At 43.1% G+C, this 15,629-nt stretch overlaps 1 protein-coding gene across 1 annotated transcript in view; it reads right to left on the bottom strand.

The window, feature by feature from the left end:
- LOC124612778 (protein 60A-like) overlaps window positions 1–494 on the bottom strand; it is a 194,354-nt gene extending 193,860 nt beyond the window's left edge. Inside the window, exon 1 of the mRNA XM_047141173.1 lies at window positions 27–494. Within this exon, the coding sequence (XP_046997129.1) occupies window positions 27–396 (370 nt within the window). The 5' untranslated portion in view covers window positions 397–494. The remainder of the gene's footprint in view (window positions 1–26) is intronic.
- Between the last annotated feature and the right edge of the window lie 15,135 nt (window positions 495–15,629).

The raw sequence follows: 15,629 nt of genomic DNA, 5'->3' as shown, positions 1-15,629 counted from the left end.
GGACAGCGAGATAGGAGGGAACTCACTCTGGCTGATGAAGCTCATGATGGCGTCGCTGGTGTCGATGGCGCTGAGCTCCTGCCCGCTGAGTCGGAACTCTGAGCGGGAGCTCCTGGTGGCGCGCGGCTCGAGCAGCGACTGGTAGACGTCGAGCATGAAGCGGGGCGCGGCGCTGTGCAGCAGCTGCGGCGCCGCTGCGCGCGGCCGGCGCGGCAGCCCCAGCAGGCTGAGGATCTCGCGCTCCACCTGCCGCTTCTCGGCGCGCGACGTGGCGCGCTGGATCACCGTCTGGTCCAGGCCGTTGTCCGCGTACAGGCCGGACAGTGAACCGCCGCCCCCGGGCCAGCACGCCGCCGCCAGCGCGGCCAGCAGCAGCAGCGCGCAGCGAGACCGCATCACAGCAGCAGCACGACACTTCACTAGCACAGCACGGCGCACCGCGACTCCTCTTTCCTCTCTGGCGGACGCTGACGCACTGACCGGTCATGCTCGCGTCTCGCCTGCAGACTGCGGGGAGGCTGTCGCCGCGCCAGACGGGCCGCCGCAGGGTTGCCAACCTGCCGGCGCGGTCCGCTCGAGCCACTGCTGTTCCGTACACCCTATGCCTATGGCAACAACCGGTACCACAGTCACAACCACAGTCTAACATAGCGGTCGCGACACTCACTGCTGTAAAAGTTGTTACCGTTTGACAGATGGAGCGACACTAGCGCTCCAAACGGCGAGTAAGGTGAACATCGGACATGTCGTAAGCATAATGTTTGTTTTGCATCCATTTCCTACGTAATTTACGAAATATTTGAGTTATTTTCTTGCCTCCAAGGGTTTGTGTAGTATCAGAAGGCATATATGTTTCTAAAAATGATTCTAAAATAAGTGCAAGTATGGATCGAGTGGCAAGCTACAACACATATGTGAAGAAACACTTGTGACGTTGGATAGAATTGCAGCTTACCTCGTTGATATCAAAAGTTTAGAAACACAGAGATTCACACATAAGAAGCACAGACATGTACCTCTAGATGCAAAAGCGATCGACAGCTCATTTATCGTTCTGTAGGCCTACTGTGTTTGTCATTGTCGCCTATTGCCACAAGTACGACCTTCATCTTTATATTATTCTAAGTGGTACAAGCAACTGCTAAATACTGGGTGAAATATGTCGAAAACATTATAATGAGTTGATTACATTACCTTCCACACAAAACCAAATATTTGAATAATTTTCAAACAATCTGTCAGCGAACAAAGTGCTAACAAAATAATGTCATCACACGAAGGAAGCAAGGAAAATTATGTGACTAGCAACAGAAGTTAATTAAATACATACTAAACATTACGATTTTGTAAGACACGAATAACTGCACTTAATCTAACCACTTCATCCTCAAAGAGGCGACTGATGACCTCAGAAGTTAAGTTGCACACTGCTCAGAGCCATTTGAACCAGCCATCCTCAAAGCAGGTCTGTGTTGACGATTCACACGGATCTGGCACTGATACATGGAGAGCTGAACTGGCTGCTTCTGTGTCATAGGACTGTTTTACAGCTTTGGATGGATTGTCGAATCTCTGTGGCAGTTTCCTCTTCATATTCAGTAGAGGTGGTTTATTTGGGGTGTCAAACAGTGTGGGTACTGCATTCCACACAAGCTTATTATTGTCTGCGCTCATGAACTGGTTCTATTCTAAATGCAGCGAACAAAACCTAATATTATACAGGTAAACTGGGTCTATTTTCATAAGGTCTTCTCATCTGCTATTAACTAGCCATTTTCTGCTCCTAAAACGAAACATTAATCATTAATACACATGTAATTTGCAAGTGAATCCTGACGATACAGTTTAGTAACATGATGGTATATACCTCTCAGGATCCTTAGGAAAGCTAATAAAAGACAGCTGTGGTGTCTTCTCCCTGTTGTTGCTACAAACACTCCCACTTGTAAAAAATCATCGTAGAAATCAAAATAAACAATCACTATTCGCTTTCACGATCGCGCCGAACTCACAGTTTAAGTTACTGGCCGCTTGGGGCGCTGCTGGCGCGGTAGGTTACAAAACTGAGGCGAAGTGTCGCGACTGTTATGTTAGACTGTGGTCGCAACACTGCGTCTCTTTTTCGTTATCCACCGTCACTGCAGGGCGCCAAGCGGCCAGTAAGTTTCACTGTTGAGTTCGTCGAGATCTTGTGAAAGTGAAAGCGAATTGTTATTGTTTATATTGGTCTGTAGAGTGGTTTTTGCGAACGGGAGCGTTTGTAGAGCAATAAACTGGTGCAACAAGAAAAAGGCACCACATTTTCCTTTTTTTAGGTTTCCTAACTAACGTAGGAGACTGGACTCCTACATTAAACGACTGTTTATTTACGCATCTCTTGTAACCTAAGGATATTTGCTACAGAATTTCGTATCCTTCAAGAACAAAAAAATTGCTAGTAAACAGCAAAAGACCCATTTTATTTGCAGAAAGGCGTTGTATACCTATTCAAAAACGTGAAGTTTTCTTCGCTACACTTCCAGTAAAATCAGTGAATGTGCGACATAGGTAGCGTGTATGGAATGCAATGACTACATTATTTAACGTAGCAGATAAGCTACCACAACTGTAGCTGAAGAAAAAAACACACGGACGTGATAATAAAAGAACAAAAGCAATAAAACCGTTTCCCAACACAGAAGAAACCATTTCCACAATCGTTGCTGCATTTGAGTAAAACCGGCAAGAATCTTCAGAACAGCCGGCCGTTGTGGCCGAGTGGTTCTAGGCGCTTCAGTCTGGAACCGCGCGACCGCTACGGTCGCAGGTTCGAATCCTACCTCGGGCATGGATGTGTGTGATGTCCTTGGGTTAGTTAGGTTTAAGTAGTTCTAAGTTCTAGGGGACTGATGACCTGAGATGTTAAGTCCCATAGTGCTCAGAGCCATTTTTTTCTTCAGGACATTCGCTTTTGAAACAAAAGTAACTACAGTTACAAAAATAAAACAAAGTAGAGTGAAGTGTAAGAGTCTGCGACAATTTAGCCCCCTTATAAAGTTCTGTGTCAAGGAAAATGCCTGTCATAATAATAACAGGTAACAAAAGAAATACATTCGTCTCATGTCTGAAATATGTGTTTATATTCTCTTCTTTTCAGTTGAGAGCGCTGCAGTAATACACATGTTGGAAAGTATTTCTTCAGCATTCAGTTGTAGCTTATGTCATTGAATCTAGTAGATTCAGTTGTTTTTATATATGTTTCATGATCAATCGCCTTTTGACAATTTAATAAAGCTTGGAACGCAAAAATTTAATAATTATTTCGCTAATTAACTAGAAAAATGAATAAAAACAAACTTCAATTTTACGTCTGCTTTCTCGCCGCTTGGGGCGTTAGAGTCGCATCAGCAATACGTCTAGACCATAGAGTGTGATCATAGTCTACTGAGCATGTTCTCAGCATCAAACAGTGCTAGTCACGTGATTTTGGACGACGCTGCAATTTGCGGTAACAGCGAAACTTAAATATTACACGTATTCGCCTTGTTTTGTATACATTTCTGCATGTTTGAGTTTTAGTTTAGTGACATTTGTGCTGAAGCACTGTCGATGCTACGGATGTAAAGAGAAATATGTGAAAGGAGGACCAGTAACTTTAGATAGGTATGTACAACCAATGTATAATTGTAAATGTCATATTGATATGAGGCACTTTGTATGTTGAAAAGTATCGAGCCACGGTATTATAAAGTCTTGTATTATAGAGATAATTTATGTGATTTTATGGTCATGTGTTTACGAGATAAGGGCTAGATAAATTTGCGAGTGTGAGTAAACCGCCAGTCAGTATATACATATTGGTGCTACCTTCATACACAGTGTGCTCCCTGCCGCCGTTGGATAAGCAGCTGCAGCAGCAAGTCGTATACTCCTAGCTCACTCATTTGTTACATAGTTTAATTCTTAATTTCTTTGCGTGTTTTTGGTACTTGCATTGTTTAATTCATAAATTTCGAGCGTATTATAGTATTTGAGAGTTGTAGCATCGCGTTTTAGTACCTGAATAGTGTAAATTCGCGTAGTCGTTTGTCTACTGTTTTGTTTTGAACGGCCAGTGTCGGTTGGTCGCAGTCAGTGTGCTCCCTGCCGCCGTTGGATAAGCAGCTGCAGCAGCAAGTCGTATACTCCTAGCTCACTCATTTGTTACATAGTTTAATTCTTAATTTCTTTGCGTGTTTTTGGTACTTGCATTGTGTAATTCATAAATTTCGGGCGTATTATAGTATTTGAGAATTGTAGCATCGCATTTTAGTACCTGAATAGTGTAAATTCGCGTAGTCGTTTGTCTACTGTTTTGTTTTGAACGGCCAGTGTCGGTTGGTCGCAGTTAGTGTGCTCCCTGCCGCCGTTGGATAAGCAGCTGCAGCAGCAAGTCGTATACTCCTAGCTCAATCATTTGTTACATAGTTTAATTCTTAATTTCTTTGCGTGTTTTTGGTACTTGCATTGTTTAATTCATAAATTTCGAGCGTATTATAGTATTTGAGAGTTGTAGCATCGTGTTTTAGTACCTGAATAGTGTAATTTCGCTTAGTCTCCTTCCGCCGCCGAGCAGTGTCAGCAGTGCGCAAGTAGCAGCATTACTGCATTTACTAGGCAATCTTGTATTTTAATAACCGTTTAAATTTTGTCGATTTGTTTGCGCTCTCTGTAGATTAGTTCAGACGTTCTTAGCAAAACAGTTTTTAGCATGGATAGGAACTGCAACTGCTGTGTTGGGATGCAGGCTGAGTTGGCATCCCTTCGCTCCCAGCTTCAGGCAGTGTTGGCTTCGGTCACACAGCTTGAGGCTGTTGCCAATGGGCATCACTGTGGGGGTCGGGATGGGGGTTTGTCGGGGACGGCCAGCTCGTCCCACGCATCCCCTGATCGGACTACGACTGTGGTTGCCCGGGATACTGCCCGCATTGAGGCTGATCCCTCACCTGTGGTAGAGTGGGAGGTCGTTTCAAGGTGTGGCAGGGGGCGAAAGACATTCCGGAGGGCTGAACGGAAAGCCTCTCCAGTTTGTCTGACGAACCGGTTTCAGGCTCTGTCTCAGGCTGATACTGATCTTCGGCCTGACATGGCTGCTTGTCCTGTTCCAGAGGTTGCCCCTCAGTCTGCAAGATCCGGGCAGTCGCAGAGGGTGGGCTTACTGGTAGTTGGGAGCTCCAACGTCAGGCGCGTAATGGGGCCCCTTAGGGAAATGGCAGCAAGAGAGGGGAAGAAAACCAATGTGCACTCCGTGTGCATACCGGGGGGAGTCATTCCAGATGTGGAAAGGGTCCTTCCGGATGCCATGAAGGGTACAGGGTGCACCCATCTGCAGGTGGTCGCTCATGTCGGCACCAATGATGTGTGTCGCTATGGATCGGAGGAAATCCTCTCTGGCTTCCGGCGGCTATCTGATTTGGTGAAGACTGCCAGTCTCGCTAGCGGGATGAAAGCAGAGCTCACCATCTGCAGCATCGTCGACAGGACTGACTGCGGACCTTTGGTACAGAGCCGAGTGGAGGGTCTGAATCAGAGGCTGAGACGGTTCTGCGACCGTGTGGGCTGCAGATTCCTCGACTTGCGCCATAGGGTGGTGGGGTTTCGGGTTCCGCTGGATAGGTCAGGAGTCCACTACACGCAACAAGCGGCTACACGGGTAGCAGGGGTTGTGTGGCGTGGGCTGGGCGGTTTTTTAGGTTAGATGGCCTTGGGCAAGTACAGAAAGGGCAACAGCCTCAACGGGTGCGGGGCAAAGTCAGGACATGCGGGGACCAAGCAGCAATCGGTATTGTAATTGTCAACTGTCGAAGCTGCGTTGGTAAAGTACCGGAACTTCAAGCGCTGATAGAAAGCACCGAAGCTGAAATCGTTATAGGTACAGAAAGCTGGCTTAAGCCAGAGATAAATTCTGCCGAAATTTTTACAAAGGTACACACGGTGTTTAGAAAGGATAGATTGCATGCAACCGGTGGTGGAGTGTTCATCGCTGTTAGTAGTAGTTTATCCTGTAGTGAAGTAGAAGTGGATAGTTCCTGTGAATTATTATGGGTGGAGGTTACACTAAACAACCGAACTAGGTTAATAATTGGCTCCTTTTACCGACCTCCCGACTCAGCAGCATTAGTGGCAGAACAACTGAGAGAAAATTTGGAATACATTTCACATAAATTTTCTCAGCATGTTATAGTCTTAGGTGGAGATTTCAATTTACCAGATATAGACTGGGACACTCAGATGTTTAGGACGGGTGGTAGGGACAGAGCATCGAGTGACATTAAACTGAGTGCACTATCCGAAAATTACCTCGAGCAATTAAACAGAGAACCGACTCGTGGAGATAACATCTTGGACCTACTGATAACAAACAGACCCGAACTTTTCGAATCTGTATGTACAGAACAGGGAATCAGTGATCATAAGGCCGTTGCAGCATCCCTGAATATGGAAGTTAATAGGAATATAAAAAAAGGGAGGAAGGTTTATCTGTTTAGCAAGAGTAATAGGAGGCAGATTTCAGACTACCTAACAGATCAAAATGAAAAATTTTGTTCCGACACTGACAATGTTGAGTGTTTATGGAAAAAGTTCAAGGCAATCGTAAAATGCGTTTTAGACAGGTACGTGCCGAGTAAAACTGTGAGGGACGGGAAAAACCCACCGTGGTACAACAACAAAGTTAGGAAACTACTGCGAAAGCAAAGAGAGCTCCACTCCAAGTTTAAACGCAGCCAAAACCTCTCAGACAAACTGAAGCTAAACGATGTCAAAGTTAGCGTAAGGAGGGCTATGCGTGAAGCGTTCATTGAATTCGAAAGTAAAATTCTATGTACCGACTTGACAGAAAATCCTAGGAAGTTCTGGTCTTACGTTAAATCAGTAAGTGGCTCGAAACAGCATATCCAGACACTACGGGATGATGATGGCATTGAAACAGAGGATGACACGCGTAAAGCTGAAATACTAAACACCTTTTTCCAAAGCTGTTTCACAGAGGAAGACCGCACTGCAGTTCCTTCTCTAAATCCTCGCACAAACGAAAAAATGGCTGACATCGAAATAAGTGTCCAAGGAATAGAAAAGCAACTGGAATCACTCAATAGAGGAAAGTCCACTGGACCTGACGTGATACCAATTCGATTATACACAGAGTACGCGAAAGAACTTGCCCCCCTTCTAACAGCCGTGTACCGCAAGTCTCTAGAGGAACGGAGGGTTCCAAATGATTGGAAAAGAGCACAGATAGTCCCAGTCTTCAAGAAGGGTCGTCGAGCAGATGCGCAAAACTATAGACCTATATCTCTTACGTCGATCTCTTGTAGAATTTTAGAACATGTTTTTTGCTCGCGTATCATGTCATTTCTGGAAACCCAGAATCTACTATGTAGGAATCAACATGGATTCCGGAAACAGCGATCGTGTGAGACCCAACTCGCCTTATTTGTTCATGAGACCCAGAAAATATTAGATACAGGCTCCCAGGTAGATGCTATTTTTCTTGACTTCCGGAAGGCGTTCGATACAGTTCCGCACTGTCGCCTGATAAACAAAGTAAGAGCCTACGGAATATCAGACCAGCTGTGTGGCTGGATTGAAGAGTTTTTAGCAAATAGAACACAGCCTGTTGTTATCAATGGAGAGACGTCTACAGACGTTAAAGTAACCTCTGGCGTGCCACAGGGGAGTGTTATGGGACCATTGCTTTTCACAATATATATAAATGACTTAGTAGATAGTGTCGGAAGTTCCATGCGGCTTTTCGCGGATGATGCTGTAGTATACAGAGAAGTTGCTGCATTAGAAAATTGTAGCGAAATACAGGAAGATCTGCAGCGGATAGGCACTTGGTGCAGGGAGTGGCAACTGACCCTTAACATAGACAAATGTAATGTATTGCGAATACATAGAAAGAAGGATCCTTTATTGTATGATTATATGATAGCGGAACAAACACTGGTAGCAGTTACTTCTGCAAAATATCTGGGAGTATGCGTACGGAACGATTTGAAGTGGAATGATCATATAAAATTAATTGTTGGTAAGGCGGGTACCAGGTTGAGATTCATTGGGAGAGTGCTTAGAAAATGTAGTCCATCAACAAAGGAGGTGGCTTACAAAACACTCGTTCGACCTATACTTGAGTATTGCTCATCAGTGTGGGATCCGTACCAGGTCGGGTTGACGGAGGAGATAGAGAAGATCCAAAGAAGAGCGGCGCGTTTCGTCACTGGGTTATTTGGTAACCGTGATAGCGTTACGGAGATGTTTAATAAACTCAAGTGGCAGACTCTGCAAGAGAGGCGCTCTGCATCGCGGTGTAGCTTGCTCGCCAGGTTTCGAGAGGGTGCGTTTCTGGATGAGGTATCGAATATATTGCTTCCCCCTACTTATACTTCCCGAGGAGATCACGAATGTAAAATTAGAGAGATTAGAGCGCGCACGGAGGCTTTCAGACAGTCGTTCTTCCCGCGAACCATACGCGACTGGAACAGGAAAGGGAGGTAATGACAGTGGCACGTAAAGTGCCCTCCGCCACACACCGTTGGGTGGCTTGCGGAGTATCAATGTAGATGTAGATGTAGAATTTATACACGAGAGTTTAATTCATTTTCTCCATTCCATGGAGGTTCTCCAACCCACGTATGTATCGAACTATTTTTGCATGAGACAATCTACGGCAAATGAAAGAGAGAGAGGGAAAGGGAGAGAGACAGAGCGAGAGAGAGAGATAGCGATAGGGATTTAAATATGATTAATCTCATCCCTAGAAAATTTCCTCCTTCATACGTCCTCTGTGTTACCACAGATACGTGTCACTATCTCATTAGTATTAAGGTTGCAGTACACGGAAGGCACCTAGCTGCTTCCACCACCCTGGAAGAAATGCATAATTTCTGAACTGTGTTCACAGTGTTGTACAGCTGCTGTCCCTTCGCAGTAAACAGCACTTATGTCGTGAGTCTGTTATCTTGAGCTTGTTATAAACTGTTAGCGAGGAACTGCTATCGTAAAAATGATTCAATTTTGAATTGGTTTGTTTAAACAGGATGCCACCGGCTTTTTTTGCTAGCAGAATACGAAAAACTTCAGAATTATAATCAACTTTACGAATCACAAACAACTTCCATTCTTGACACTTTCACAGAAAATGAGCAAAGTAATGAACTGCCTGTTTGCGTAATTATTATCAAACTAGTTCTCAATTACAAGTCCAAAAAACCAGAGACTACCGTTTAAGTTCTTAATAATCGATACCTACAGCGGCAGACAACGTGTTTGCCCTCCGAGATTGGCGATTGAGCTTTTATATTTACAAATTAGAAATTGCTAACTAGGTTTTAACTGATACCGACAGCTGCAGACAACATGTCTCTCCTCCGAGACTGAAGAACCAGCTCTGATCTTACAGCCAAACCACCTCGCTCGCCATCCAAGTCAGACGCGATCCGAAGATCTCTGAAGTGCTGCGCTTGCCTTTATTAATTATTTATTACTCTCATTTATCATTCTGATGGTAATTAGCACTTTTGAAATAATGGAACCACAGCCTCCTACAGAGGCTATATGAAATGTAATTAAAATCACTGTTTAATTTCTGTAGTATTAATAACAGAAGTTTATCATTTTGGACCGCAACTTCCGAACGCAGCAGTCAATCGCGGAGAAGGAGCACAATTTAGGCGGTCTTCCTCACGATACACGTACCGAATAAACAACCGGTACCTCACACCGCATTACTCGTACATCTTGCCACTGCTGCCTTCTCAACCGCTGTAACAAGAGCTTCTTGTAGCTGAATATGATGTCTGTCAAGCCAGAAATGTAACGGGTCTCCTATACAGTGTCACTGCAATTAATTAATTAGAACAAATTCGACAATATGAAACAGTGCAATACAAAACCTAAAAAAATTGTTGGCAGTCACTTCTTTTCTTACTCCAGAATTCGAGCACTGATTTTGTATTTTTTATTTGTTTGAACGTCATGTATAGTTCAACTTTTCTGATGAGATGGAGAAAAAATGTTATTGATATTTTACTTCGCTATAAAAAGTAGAAGTGTAAATAAAGGAAAGATGAAAATAATGATGGACAAACAGTGGTGCAAATCGCTTACCGCAGTTACTGTAACAGTTTCGTAGTTGTACATGCGTTCTTTGTTCGTGACACTTTGGCATCGTCTGCAGCGCCATTGTAACGTATTAATTAGAACAGAGAATCGACAATATAAATAAGTGTAACAGAAACATAAAAACATTATTAGCTGTCTCTTTTTATCTTGTTACCGAAAAAACACAAATAAAATGGAATCTGCGCAATGATTGCTGTTCGGTGTGGGATCCGCATCAGGTGGGGACTGACTGATGACATCGAAAAAATTCAAAGAAGGACAGCTCGTTTTGTATTGTCGCGAAACAGGGGAGATAGTGGCACAGACATGATACGTGAATTGGAGTGGCAATCATTAAAACAAAGGCGTTTTTCTTTGCGACGGGATCTTCTCATGAAATGTCAATCACCAGTTTTCTCCACCGATTACGAAAACATTCTGATGGCACCCACCTTCGTAGGGAGAAATGATCATCGCGATAAAATAAGAGAAATCAGGGCTCGCACAGAAAAATTAAAGTGTTCGTTTTTCCCGAGCGCCGTTCAATCTACATATACATCTACATCCATACTCCGCAAGCCATTTGACGGTGTGTGGCGGAGGGTACCTTGAGTAACTCTATCGGTTCTCCCTTCCAGGTATTCCAGTCTTGTTTTGTTGGTGGAAAGAAATATTGTCGGTATGCCTCTGTGTGGGCTCTAATCTCTCTGATTCTATCCTCATGGTCTCTTCGCGAGATATACGTAGGAGGGAGCAATATACTGCTTGACTCCTCGGTGAAGGTATGTTCTCGAAACTTCAACAATAGCCCATACCGAGCTACTGAGCATCTCTCTTGCAGAGTCTTCCACTGGAGTTTATCTATCATCTCCGTAACGCATCCTGTAACGAATCGCGCTGCTCTCCGTTGGATCTTCTCTATATCTTCTATCAACCCTATCTGGTACGGATACCACACCGGTGAGCAGTATTCAAGCAGTGGGCGAACAAGTGTACTGTAACTTACTTCCTTTGTTTTCGGACTGCATTTCCTTAGGATTCTTCCAATGTATCTCAGTCTGGCTCTGGCATCTACTTTACCGACGATTAAATGTATATGGTCATTCCATTTTAAATCACTCCTACTGCCTACTCCCACATAATTTATGGAATTTACTGCTTCCAGTTGCTGACCTGCTATATTGTAGCTAAATGACAAAGGATCCTTCTTTCTATGTATTCGCAGCACATTGCTCTTGTCTACATTGAGATTCAATTGCCATTCCCTGCACCATGCGTCAATTCGTTGCAGATCCTCCAGCATTTCAGTACAATTTTCCATTGTTACAACCTCTCGATATACTACAGCATCATCCGCAAAAAGCAAAAACTTTACTGTCAGCGAGACTGGAACCGCGAACCAGAACAGACGCTTTTTTACAGGTCAGCACGTTACCACAGACGTCTTTAAGCCAACTTCAGTTCCCAGTATCCAGTTGTTAAGATGTCTGTAACACGCGTATGGTAGGCTGACCAGATTTCCAAATAAAAATACGGGGCACATATGGGTACCAAAGATTGCGATACCAAACCTGGAATTTGACTCGTGACTTTATCAACATGGTGGTCAACTCTTAAAATACGGCCGACCTTGACGTCATACATTAATGCAGGTAGACACAATCACAGGTATTTATACACACACAGTGTAGGAAGACACGAAGCTATTTTTTTGCTCTCCAAAGCTAACGTGTTGTATTTAACTGTTCACGTAATTACATTTGCTTCTTTCGAAAACACTTCATTTTTAGAACGGTTTGTAGTGGGTAGAAAATGGGGCTTTTGAGTATAAAACGATCACAACATAAAAAATATTTAATTGGAGAAAGAAAATCAAACCAAAGGGACAAGCACAGGAATTAAGGGGTTTTGGGTGGGGGCAAACTAAATATAAGCCAATCCCAATAACGAAGACTTACCAAGTCAGTTGCTAATGCAAAAATTAATCAGACATATTTGCACTAAATAAAATCTAAATAACTTGCATTACTAATCACCGTATCTGACATCTCTCTTAAACTTCCCAGTTTCAATATTTGTTGTCTTGGTAAAATACTGAATCAAAAATTGACTTTTATGTTTACTTTCTTCGGTGATAATGCTATAAAACGAGCATCTTTGAACTTAATTACGAATGAGATAAACTGAAAGAGGTGCAAGAACTTGCTTAATCAAACATGTTGTTTTCGTTCTATCTGAGACGTAGTGAGTGGCAGTTTTTGAGTTACTTAATATGCGTTTTATTAACTTGTTAAGGCAGCCTGCAGAAACAAAAGAGTGATGTGTTTAGAATACATGATAAGCAAAACGCAATTCAGCTGCAGTAATTTTTTCTCCTTCCAAACTATGGTGCGTTACAAAATAATTTCTGAGAGTTTTATGTGTGCTTGAGGATGATACGTTGGATTTATGTTTCTCTTTTCTAACATAGTCATTTATATGTGCAATATCTCCATGACCAATACTTAAATATGTATTACAGAGTTTGCAGAAGGCTTCATATCCTGTTCTGATTTTTTTAATAAAGGGATATTTCTCGCTATATTTGTTGGAAAATTTGCACTTTCTCTTTGACATTTTGGAGAGGACTAAAAGACTATAAAAACAGTACTTAGAAACTTCCTGATTAATCTAATAAAGAACTGTACTTCACATATAGCACGACAACTTTTTAAAAAGTTCGCTTTAGAAGGGAGTGAAGGGGGAGGGGCAGTGCAGGGGTGATCAGGTTGACAGTATCTCCTGCATTGCTGGCGATGTGATCTCTGCCCGAGCATCCGCTACGCTACAAATGTCACACGCAATTAACAAGGTTTCGCGATTGCACACTGTAAGGACGCACACATTCAGATATGGTATTATTGGTAATAATAAATATTAAATAAAGTAAATTCAAGTGGCAGCGACACAGCCTTCCGAAATGCCTTCACAAAATAAGGTGAAGTAAATATTCCAGAATTCGAATCAAGAACAGATGCCAACATGAGTAACTTAGAAGCAAATATCCTCGGAGTAGTGAAGCAACTTCTGTCACTTAATAAAAGCAAGTCTTCTGGTCCAGACTGTATACCAGTTAGGTTCCTTTCAGAGTATGCTGATGCATTAGCTCCATACTTAACAATCATATACAACCGTTCGCTCGACGAAAGATCCGTACTCAAAGAGTGGAAAGTTGCACAGGTCACACCAATATTCAAGAAAGGTAGTAGGAGTAATCCACGTAATTACAGGCCCATATCGTTAACGTCGATATGCGGTAGGATTTTGGAACATATAGTGTGTTCGAACATTATGAATTACCTACAAGAAAACGGTCGATTGACGCACAGTCAACATGGGTTTAGAAAACATCGTTCTTGTGAAACACAACTAACTCTTTATTCGCTTGAAGTGCTGAGTTCTATTGACAAGAGATTTCAGATCGATTCCGTTTTTCTTTATTTCCGGAAGGCTTTGGACACTGTATCACACAAACGGCTTGTAGTGAAATTGCATGCTTATGGAATATATTCTCAGTTATGTGACTGGGTTTGTGATTTCCTGTCAGAGAGGCCACAGTTCATAGTAACTGACGGAAAGTCATCGAGTAAAACAGAAGTGATTTCTGGTGTTCCCCAAGGTAGTGTTATAGGCCTTTTGATTTTCCTTATCTATATAAACAATTTTGGAGACAATCTGAGATGACGCTGTCGTTTATTGACTAATAAACTCATCATAAGATCAAAACAAATTGCAAAACGGCTTAGAAAAGATATCTGAATGATGGGAAAATTGGCAGTTGAACCTAAATAACGATAAGTGTGGGGTCATCCACATGAGTGCTAAAAGGAATCCATTAAACTTCAGCTACACCATAAATCAGTCAAATCTAAAGGCCGTAAATTCAACTAAATACCTAGGAATTACAATTACGAACAACTTAAATTGGAGGGAACACACAGAAATTGTTGTGGGGAAGGTTAACAAAGACTGCATTTTATTGGCAGGACACTTAGAAAATGTAACAGATCTACTAAGGAGACTACCTTCACTGCGCTTGTGCGTCCTCTTATAGAATATGGCTGCGCGGTGTGGAGTCCTTACCAGATAGGATTGACGGAGTACATCGAAAAAGTTCAAAGAAGGGCAGCACGTTTGTACTACCGCGAAATATGGGAGAGAGTGTCACTGAAATGATACAGGATTTGGGCTGGACATCACTAAAAGAAAGGCGTTTTTCGTTGCGACGGAATCTTCTCACGAAATTCCAATCACCAACTTTCTCCTCCGAATGCGAAAATATTTTTTCACACCGACCTACATAGGGAGAAACGATCACCACGATAAAATAAAGGAAATCAGAGCTCGTACGGAAAGATATAGGTGTTCGTTCTTTCCGCGCGCTACACGAGATTGGAATAACAGAGAATTGCGAAGGTGGTTCGATGAACCCTCTTCCAGGCACTTAAATGTGATTTGCAAAATATGCAGGTAGATGTAGAATAAGTAGAACACCAATTACATATTTAACATCAAATTGGTTCAAATGGCTCTGAGCACTATGGGACTCAACATCTGAGGTCATCAGTCCCCTAGAACTTAGAAGTACTTAAACCTAACTAACCTAAGGACATGACACACATCTGTGCCCGAAGCAAGATTTGAACCTGCGACCGTAGCAGTCGTGCGATTCCGGACCGAAGCGCCTAGAACCGCGCGGCCACCGCGGCCGACTTTTAAACATCATTAGCGTATTTACTCCACGTGAGACTGTTAGACCGCAAGTTTTGAGAGCAACAAGAAAAGGAACAATATCTGTGGACTTCTACTGACACTACCTGACCGGAGGGTGGCTTAAGTTGTCGCACTGTAATTACTTACTTTAGTAAAACTTGCTTACATCGATAGCAAGCTCTAGACAGAAGTTGTAGAAATATACGATATCTACATAAATATTTTCAAATCTTGTCGTCAAACACCTTCTAATCAGCTGAATATATGAGGTTCATTCAAATGAAACTTGGTCAGTGCGTCTACCTTTGTCTTATACGTAAAGTGGCACCACGTACCTCCGGGTATGGTGGCGCCATCTATTTGAAGAGAGACTGACGCGTGTACACCGTTTGATGTTGTATAACGCCAGTGGTTTCACGCCGAAGAGAAGGTGGTCACACAAGTTATCGTCCAGTACCGAATATGCAGGCGAGTAAGGAGGAGTGATTGGATGTTTGGCGGCGGAGGGGCTGGATTAGCCGAGCGGTCTAGGGCGCTGCAGATATAGACTGTGTGGCAGGTGCCGGCGGAGGTTCGAGTCCTCCCTCGGGCATGGGTGTGTGTGTTTGTCCTTAGGATAATTTAGGTTAAGTAGTGTGTAAGCTTAGGGACTGATGACCTTAGCAGTTAAGTCCCATAAGATTTCACGCACATTTGAACATTTCTTTTGCGGCGGAGGAAGTTGAAGGCCGTGAGATGTATCGACGGATGAAGGT

This window comes from Schistocerca americana, chromosome 4 (assembly GCF_021461395.2).
Source record: "Schistocerca americana isolate TAMUIC-IGC-003095 chromosome 4, iqSchAmer2.1, whole genome shotgun sequence".
Taxonomy (NCBI): domain Eukaryota; kingdom Metazoa; phylum Arthropoda; class Insecta; order Orthoptera; family Acrididae; genus Schistocerca; species Schistocerca americana.
This window is presented reverse-complemented; position numbering and strand designations above follow the sequence as displayed.